Below are 9,665 nucleotides of genomic sequence, written 5' to 3' on the forward strand. Positions count from 1 at the left end.
CATGAAATCATGATTCTCATCCTTGACAGAATTTCAAGTAAAATGAGTATGTGCATTTAATAACATTCAGCATCCAGTGATATCTCTGTAGCAAATCAATAAAAGTATCACACATAGTTTTCTTATCCCTGGGAACATCAAAAAGACAAATACATATTCATTCATAAATAATACAGTACAGAGGTTTTGGCAGTTGTCTTATTTATGTTCTTGAAAATTTGTATATAAAACTGGCACAGCAGTTTTTAGTTTACATAAGGTAACTTAAACACAAGTATGACAAGTCTAGCTTCTATTAAACTTCAACCCAACATTATTTCACTAACATGTTTAATATAGGTGCCCATAAGCTGGAATTCCACCATCGTTTCACTTCCCTGAAGTGGTTTATGATCTAGGGACTATCTCAGAGTCTGTATTCCCTCCTCTTTGGGCCAATTGTCTGTTCTCAGCGTCACTGTCAGTGAGTACAGAAAATTAATGTAAAGCAAGTCAAGGAACATGTGTAGGATTAATTAAGAGTTGCTTAAGGAATGTCCATGGTGAATCGAGCACTGGCTCTCAACTATCACCTTCTAAGCAGACAACTGAGTTCCCCATGCACACATTTCCCAGTGTAATGCAACAGTAGTTTATAAAATATGGCAACACATGTTCAAATTGATAATAATAATACGTACTTTTAAATCATATTTGGCAAGATCCATGACACATAAACATTATATTATATCACATTTTCAGAGTATGGAGGTTTGACTATAGTCCCAAGAGATGCAATGCCTACTTCTAGCCCAACGGTTCTCAACCTTCCTAATGTTGTGACTCTATTACGATTCCTTACATTCTGGTGGCCCCTAAAAACAAAATTATTTTTTCTGCTCCTTCCTAATTGTAATTTTGCTGCTCTTATGAATTGTAATGTAAATATTTGTATTTTCTGATGGCCTTTGGTGACCCTGAAAGAGTCATTCCATCAACAAAGGGGTTGCGACCCACAGTTTGAGAACAGCTATTCTATCACTGTACGTATTTGTTGCACACACAAACCTGTAGATAATACACTCATGCACTTAAACTAAAAATAGAATAAAATAAAAGAATTAACAAAAAGGACAATCCTCTTAAAAATTTAAAAGGATGTTTTTGTTAGGTGTTGTCTCACTGTGATAATTAATACAATCATCAATACATCCAGAGCTTATTAGACCAAATTTCAAAAGACAGAAAATTTCCAAAAGTATGTATTTTGTGAAACAGTACCCCTATGAACTGATCTTCACTATGAAGTAAAGCTACAATAGTGCAAGACATCTAAAACAGCATGTCTTTCCTGAATTTAATCCTGAAATGTTATTCCATCAGAGGCGGACATCTGTAATCTGTACCTTTTCCATTAATGTACCACACCAGTTATATTAATATAAATTGTATTATGTTGCTTTACTGAAGCAACCCCAAAAAAAGCAAAAGCAAAAGGAAGGAGGCAGCGAGTGAAGGAGGGAACAAGGGAGGGAGGGAGGAAAGAAAGGAAGAAAAACCCAGAGGTGCATAGATTTGTTGCAATCCTGTTCGCAGGGAAAATACATTGTATTTAGGATTTCTCTGAAGCAGATTGTTTTTTATTTGAGCTGATTTCTAGAAAGAGTTGCGCCCTATGAGCTAGCATGTCTTGCACATCTTTGCAGAGAAGCATTTCCTGGATGGATAGCAGCTTAAAGTTGCTCAGGCTGAATGGTGAATGGTTCTGTGCGGCACTTAACATGCCAAGGGATGCTGCAACTGACTCACTCAGAGAAGAACAGACAGGGAAAATCCGAGCAGTCCACAGGCTCAGATGCATCTTACTTCCTGAGAATCGTTCTTCTGTAGCTTTAAGGTTCCAAATATCTAAACAAGTCAGAAAACTGACCCCAAAGAACTTAAGCGTCTTTATATCTGATACGGCTTTAACGCTGTGCTTCAAGCTGTCTTCCATGCCAAACACCATAGTTGAATATTGTAAGTGTCCGTTTACCTCCACACTTAAAGAACAGAGAAAAGAATGTGGGGGCAGGGCAGCTTGTGCTAGGACAGAACCACTGACAATGCAGTTTTCCGAGATGGACACCTCAGGCCCCAATCTGGAATACTCTATAACCGAGCCAGGGCCCACAAGGCATCCTGCATCCAGGACACTGTGAATGATACAGGGTGTCTCATGGGAGTGTTCGGGCACATTTGGAAAGACACTGAAAGCTATGGATTGTAAGCCCAGCTCTGACCGTAGCGTACTATTGGAAGTGAAATGAAGCAGATACTCCTCCGTCGTTCCGATGTGATAAAATCTGGAGTTATTAAGGACGACAACATTGAGGGGCGTTCCCTTGAGGAGGTAGAATATTTTCTGCCTCATGTCCAACAGCTGGGCCTCCTCCTTAGTGACATGGGCGGTGTTCTTGGTGTACTCTGCAGTTGCCCCGGGTCCCAGTGCCTGCAGGAAGTCACCATATGCGTCTATTTCACAGGTCAGGGGGCCTACGCTCTCATAAAAGTCAAGAAGCTTTTTGGCTGACTGATGATCCATGTAAAATAGGCTATCTGTGTAGACATATTCACAGTGCAATGGATGACAGGTGATGTCACCCCCAGCCAAGTCCTGTTGACCAAAGTGTTCTCCTCTATGCACAGCATTAAAGTGGTGCATGTTTTCAATGCTGGGCTTGTGGAGGAAACGGTGGCATTGCCTGTACTCTAGGTCACCATGTTGCAGAGGCCCACAAGAGTCCAAGACAAATACTCCATGTGTGGTGCCTATAGCCAGGCTAGATGGATGGGCTAGGGCAGTAAAACCAGGCTGGTCAAATACAATGGACTCAGAGTCCCCAATGCTGTACAGTTCAATATCATCTGCACAGGTGATCAAAACTCCAGGCTTCATATGTGAGGGGAAATCCATGTACATGGCAAGCTTTAAGTCCAGCATCTGATAAATGGGCTCACCAAGTGGTAAGGCTGTGAAGATTTTTCCTAAAGCACTTGCATTGGGAAGCCGTTGACTGTAGCCACCTATAAAAAATGTGAAGTATTTAAAAATATGCTCTTTGAGAGATTTTCAAAATCTGGTGACAACCATTACAGCATAATATAGCTCTGGAGATGTTTAATACTAAGTATCTAATCAAAATTAAGGGTAGAATTAGGAAATTTAGACTTTAAAACCACCCAAGAATGTTTAATGTACAGAAATTCGATGTAATGCAATTTTAAAGACTCTAGGTCAGGAAATGATTCAAAGATACACAGAGCATGGGTAGGCAGTGTTCTGAATCAACTGCGTAACTATCAAAAGGACCACTTTTAAAACTTGATCTTCCATGAACATTTCTAACAACACATTCCAACCAAAATTAAAGTCATATATCAAGGATGTCCTTACAAAAACCTGTAAAAGCCTAAGTCTAATGGTTCCAAAATGTACTTCTCTGCTAAACATCCATTTCATGACACATCCATTGGTTTCAACTTAAGACACATACTTTAAATGAAGTAAATGCAAATTTACTTAAGAACTGTTTTTTTTTTTTTTTAAATTATACCACTTTTTTCATTTGACTTGGCTTTTCCCTTCCAAGATTAACATCCTAATGTCTTGATTTCTGAAATGTGTTCTCTTAAACACAGTGAATGCTGGACTCTTTTTATGTAAGGGAGTGTGTACAGTGAGAAGCAGACTTCCGTCCTAGGAGAGGTGGGTAAATGAGCTCACCACTGTCTCTGCATGCTTCAGTTACTCCCCGAGGACTGACTGCAGTCAAGGGCAGCATCGTGAGATCAATGCGACATCTAAAGTTCTCTGTACATAGTACCCTGCTCAAGAAATAAGAGCTAAAAATAATCTTAATTGTTTCTCTTCCCAAAGACCAGGTGACAGTAACAATCACACTGAAAGAATTATCTATGGCCTTTCCTCACATGCGTGGAGCCTGGCTCACACACACTGAAGCCCTGACCTAAAATGGCACTAATTTGCATGCACCCCACACTATCTTACTGGATAATTTATTTAACTAGAACAATGCAAGGTTTCCATGGACGGTGGTTATGCAGTGATGTTCCAGGAATTATGAAAAGTCCACATGTTCAGTATAGACACACTTTCATCACTGCTCACATACTTTCTGTCCAGCATTGTCTGAGTCTGCAGAGGTACATGGAATGTTCAGAGAGCCCACCATATTTCTTGCTATCTATTTTCTGATGTTCAATTAATTTTACCTCTATCCTACAAGATAGTGAATTGTTCTACATTCTTAATATTTTTCTGAAAGCAGGTCTTGGATATATTATGTTGACATCCTCTGTATAGTTACATTACCGTGTATACAATCTGGAATTAGAAAGCATATGATGATGGTCATTCTAAATTATATGTCCCAGGTCATTCCAGACTTTGAGAAAGGCTTCACCAGCCCACAAGAATATAGAGATAAACAGCAGAAGCTTTCATGCAATCTGTGTGTGTGTGTGTGTGTGTGTGTGTGTGTGTGTGTGTGTACATATAATTAAAAAAATCTATATTTTCTGATTTCTCTTTTGAAATATTCTATGTGTTTTTTTCAACATGTTAATTCTGTATTTTGTCAATTTTCTTTTGTGTTTAAAACTGCTAAATATTGTAGCTTTCGACTATCAAGAATCAGTCAACAATGCAAGCTAGGTTTTAAGAAATGTCTAATCATCATCCATTTTCTTTCACAACAAAATTAGCCTTAAAGGCTGCTGAAAAACATCCACATTTTTAAGAGATTTGTGAAAAATAATTTTCTGTTTTGCAAACCAAAAATGAAATGATAATATATTGTAAGATATGGATGATGTACATAATCTACAATGTTAAGAATAAATTTTGTGAAAATCATATCACTTACACACTGAAAAGAGCAAACAACTAACCCAAAAAGTAATGAACATTTATTTCCACAGTAAAATACTAACAACAAATTTTAAATCAAAATGAAAACATAGGGGAAGTCATTTGCAAGGGAGACAAAGTGCTTAAGTTGTCAAAGGCTGAAAACCCAAGGGCAAATATAAAAGAATAAACAAGTTACCAGAGTGAATTAAGAGGACTGTGAAAGAAGTCCACTTATCTCCATACAGGCTTTCCAGGCACTGAAGAGAACAAAGGGTTGATCCTCCATTTCCTTAAAAAAAATTCAAGAGGGAAATTTGCCTCACAGAACGATATGAAGATTTTGTTATGATGATATATTTAATGTTACAATTTTGAAGATGTGACAGATTCAGAAGGTACTGACAGAAGAATACAGCAGTCACAATCAATAAGCAAACAAAAAGCCAATTCAGAAACATATCAAACAGCAGCTAATAATCTCTCAAGGGCAGTAATGAAAGAAATGATAAATTACACAATCTATGACCCTAGGCTGAGAATTTATGTGCAGCTGTCAATCAGAAAGCTTGCTTAATGACTTCGTTCAAATGACACAACTCAACTCACAAGTTTCAATGTTTTTTAAATTAAGAACTTGGTTTGTTAAAATATTTTAAATATTACTAACATATTGTGAGCCCAATTATCCCTCTACAAAAGGGATGTCATACAAGTGCTGATCTTCTTCCTTGGAGGAATAAACCAAGAGTAACTCATCAGAAAAATTTCACATGCGTTCACTTCGTGGCATGAAGGGGCTTTAGCTTTTCTTATCATATGAGCTACAATTTTAGGGATAAATTTTATAAAAAATAATACCACTTCCAAGTGAAGCATAGCAAATAAATAAGTAAATAAAAGATGAACAATGGCTTTCAAAGCAAAACACTTTTAAGCAATAACTACAAAAGTGTAGAAGAAATTATTTGCAATCCCTTGTATATAGAATCAAAGGTAAAATATAATCTATTCATTTCCAATGATGACAAAGTTTGAATTAAACCAAAGTTTAAATAAATATTCTATGTCACTTTAAGTGACTGGACCTGGTTCATCTTTATTCCATGTTTTGGTCCCAAGAGACCAATTATACACATACATTTCCTGCTTTGTTTTCCTTGTACAGATGTGTGAAGAAACTACTGGGTTGGGAAAGACCTTTGAGAAGTTCCAAGGAGGTCTACTGGAATTGTATTAAAGAAAATAAAAAACAAAAAATTTCTTTTTTTTTTTTTTTTTGGACCAGTTTCTCTTCACATCATAGTGGCTTAGGTCCTATGCTCTGAATTTCATCTTGCTAAGAGGACTTAATTTAGATTCAGATTTTAAAGACCGTAAAGGCCATGTGTGTAGATAAACAGTTTGAACACCATAAAGCTCAGAAAATTATCCAATTATTGTTTTGCTCCAAATCTGTTGTAAACATGTGCATGAAATGTATACCAATCTTGGTCCCAGGAGGGTCACTGAAGACATGATAGCGAACTCCGAGGGGCAGTTCCTTTCTCTTTAGCTTTTCTGACAACTGTTGCTTGTAAGCAAGCTCCTGCTTTTCATCGGCTGCTGTTATTGCAACTACATCCCAGAATTCCCCAGCTGCCACAGGTTTGCCTATTGGAAAACAGCAAGAACTTTTTTATTAACATTATTATAATTCTCTATTACAAGCCTGCCTATTCCAAATGAGTGGAGGACAAAGAACAAAAGCATAATCACTGCCAGCTTCCTAAATAACAATGCGATGCAGAAACAAAACAAACAAACAAACAAAAAAACAAAAACAAAAAAACCCACAACAATCTTTAACCTAAATCAAGCAAGTTCCAGGAGTCAGGTCAGATATTTCATGAGAAACAACAACTCTACTCTCCTTGCATGTTTCTGTACAGACATGCGGGTTTGTTTTGGTGCCACTTAATTTTTCTTCTCTTTAGTTTTAAATTGCCTTGTGGTGGCGCAGATAAAACACAGAGCCCTGTGTATGCCAGGAAAGCACCCCATCGCTGAGGTATATTCCCAATCCCCTTTTTATTTATTGTTTGAGAGTGCCTTACTAGTTGACAGGCTGACCTTGGACTCTTCCTGTCTTCCAGGCAGGGCTTGAGCCAAGACCCAGATGCCTCAGCCTCCTAAGTAGAATCTGTAGCACCAGGCTCAACTCTTAATATTTTTAATTAACTTACGAGGACCCAACTAAACTTAGGTAGGCCATCAGATATCACGCAAAACTTAGGGTCAAATTCCCCAATAAGCTCGTTAGATGACAAGTTGCTCTGGCAAACAGTGGGGCCCTCTCCTTTACCAAGGAGGCCGGCGGCCCTGCCCCTCGCTACAACCCCTTAGCTCGCCTTCCCAGAGCCACGCGGACACAGGGTCTGTCCGTCTGTCCGTCTACTGCGTCCCCGAGGCTGCGGATCCAGGTACGGCTGCACTGAAGTCCGGCAATCCCTCTCCTGGCCTGCACCGTTAACTTAAATTAAACCCCAGTCTGACCCTGGGCGCCCCGGGCCCCTTCCCTGCTGCCCCTGCGCTCTCTCCCGGGCCGAGAACGTGTCACTGGGGCCGTGGGAGGACGACGAGGGCCGGGGGAGCGGGGACGGGCGGGGCCGCGGCGGGCGGACAGGAAGCGGCAGCGAGGGTCCGCCGGCAGAAGGCGCCCTCCGGGCGGGCCCGCGTCCCGAGCGCCTCAGTTCCGCCCCAGGGTACCTCTCAGGGCCGCAAACCGCCGCAGTCTGCGCAGGGCCGCTTCGCGGACGGACGCCATGGGGCCGCACTTCCGGGAGACGGCACGGCGCGCGCCCGCCCGCGTCACCGCGCAGGCGCATTCTCCCGCCCCCGTCTCCCGGGCAACGCTGCGCGGCGCACACGGGCCCCGTCCCCGAGCCGGGCTGCGTGCGGCCTGCGCCGTGCGGTCCCGCGTCCTCCGCGCCTGACGGCCCAGCCCAGCCCAGCCCGCGCTGAGGTGACCCCGCCCCGCCCCGCCCCGCCCCGCCCCGCCCCGCCCCGCCCCGGGAACTCAGCCTTAGGGACCCGACTTTGTGGTCGCAGCGGGGTCTGCACACAGCCTCCTCTCCAGGCCCACACAGAGCGCACACTAAAGAGCAACCCGGGGAAGACTTCCCAGCTCGAAGCCAGAGAGCCTGCCGTCCCCTACAATTTGACTTGAGAAGGCTCTCTTCATTAACTTCTTTTTAATATTGTTATTTTTTTCCCCTTATTTTATGTATCGATCCCAGTTCCCTTTCCCTGCCTCCTGTGGGCCCGAACCCCCACCCCACCCATCATCAAAATCCCATCTGCCCCCCCCCCCACTCCCTCCAGGAGGGATCATCAAAATCTGTCAAGTCATTTGGAGTAGGGTCTAGGCCCTCCCTCCTGCCTCTAGGCTAAGGGAGTATCCCTCCATGGGGGATGTGCTCCCAAAGTCCTTTCATGCACCAGGGATACATCCTGGTTCCATTGTCTGAGGTCCCTTAGACTGTCCAGGCCTTCTATCTGAGACCCATGTTCAGGGGCTCTGTCGGTCCAATGCTGGATTCCCAGCTATCAGTCTGGGTCCATGAGCTCCTCCTTGTTCAGGTCAGCTGTCTCTGTGAGTTTCTGTAGCCTGGTCTTGACCCCTTTGCTCATCACTCCTCCCTCTCTAAAACTGGATTCCAGGGTTTGGGCTCATTGTTTAGCTGTGTGTATCTGCTTCTGCTTGCTCAAGAATTCTACAAAACGATTTCCAATGAGCTTAGCTAAGATTCTAAGTAAGCTTAGTTTTCTTTTTATCTATCTAAAATTTGACCTTGGCATTTAATTCTGTGAAGTAGAGACATTTGTGGGGAAAGACTACTGTTTGACAGTACACTCTTGCTGAAGGAAACTTAAAGAATATGGAAAGTTAAAGGATCTGAGAGTAACATCAATAGAAGTCAAAATTTGTGGTTTTACTCTTGAGTGAATTGGAGTCATCCCGGGGTTTTGATAAGACTTCCCTTATGTTTAATGGGGACACACTGAAATGTATCAGCCATGTAGGGCAAGAATATAAGCAGATAGCCTTATTTGGAGGCTACTAAAGCAGTGCAAGCTGCAAAGGTTTGATAGAAATTTATAAGATTATAATGAGGTCTGGTAAGATACTTCTTAGAGTCTAGAAACATTCTAAAGGCAAAGCCAACAACATCTGTCCACTAGTGGAGGATGAAATGGCCAGCGTATGAGATGAGGAAAGCTATATATAATGACACATAGTGAAGTGGTAAGAATGTACCTTTAATTTAATATTGGCTATGTAGAACAAACATGTATGTATATGTAGGGGATATTGTTGTGTGTGTATGTGTGCGCTATGTATGTGCACAAGACAGGTCTGACTAGAAATTTCTGTGAATTGTTAGAATATATATAGAGTTTATTTTCAGCTATGGAGCTAGGTTGAGATCCAAAAGGGATAATGAAGGTAAAAAGGTCCTACATATTAAAGTACCACACATTCTTATAAGTGGAAGACAGAATATCTTAGGGCGTTGGATTGCTATGAAGAGACACCATGACCATGGCAACTCTTACAAGGGAAACATTTAATTGGAGCTGGCTTACAGTTCAGAGATTTGGTCCATTGTCCTCATGGCAGGAAGGCTGTTGGCACACAGGAAAAGACTGGGCATGCTTAGAGCCTCTGGGACCTTAAAGTCTCCCTCCCCCCAGTAACACACTTACTCCAACAAGGCCACACCTCCTAATA

At 41.7% G+C, this 9,665-nt stretch overlaps 1 protein-coding gene across 1 annotated transcript; it reads right to left on the reverse strand.

The window, feature by feature from the left end:
- Nucleotides 1–329: 329 nt before the first annotated feature.
- Fpgt (fucose-1-phosphate guanylyltransferase) lies at nucleotides 330–7,697 on the reverse strand. The gene is made up of 4 exons (XM_051195667.1): nucleotides 7,640–7,697; nucleotides 6,377–6,544; nucleotides 5,091–5,183; nucleotides 330–3,045 (listed from the first exon to the last, which is right to left on the reverse strand). The coding sequence occupies exons 1-4, from the start codon at nucleotides 7,695–7,697 to the stop codon at nucleotides 1,592–1,594; spliced, it is 1,773 nt and encodes a 590-aa protein (XP_051051624.1). The 3' UTR covers nucleotides 330–1,591.
- Nucleotides 7,698–9,665: the final 1,968 nt, after the last annotated feature.

The sequence above is a fragment of the Phodopus roborovskii genome, unplaced genomic scaffold (genome assembly GCF_943737965.1).
Source record: "Phodopus roborovskii unplaced genomic scaffold, PHOROB, whole genome shotgun sequence".
Taxonomy (NCBI): Eukaryota; Metazoa; Chordata; class Mammalia; order Rodentia; family Cricetidae; genus Phodopus; species Phodopus roborovskii.

Coding starts and splice junctions, on each gene's coding strand:
- Fpgt (XM_051195667.1), bottom strand. CDS start 7,697: ATGGCGTCCGTCCGCGAAGCGGCCCTGCGCAGACTGCGGCGGTTTGCG. Junction 5,184..6,376: donor CCCTCCTGGGACCAAGATTG/GTATACATTTCA, acceptor ATTTTTTTTAAG/GAAATGGAGGATCAACCCTT. Junction 3,046..5,090: donor AGTCCTCTTAATTCACTCTG/GTAACTTGTTTA, acceptor CATTTTTTATAG/GTGGCTACAGTCAACGGCTT.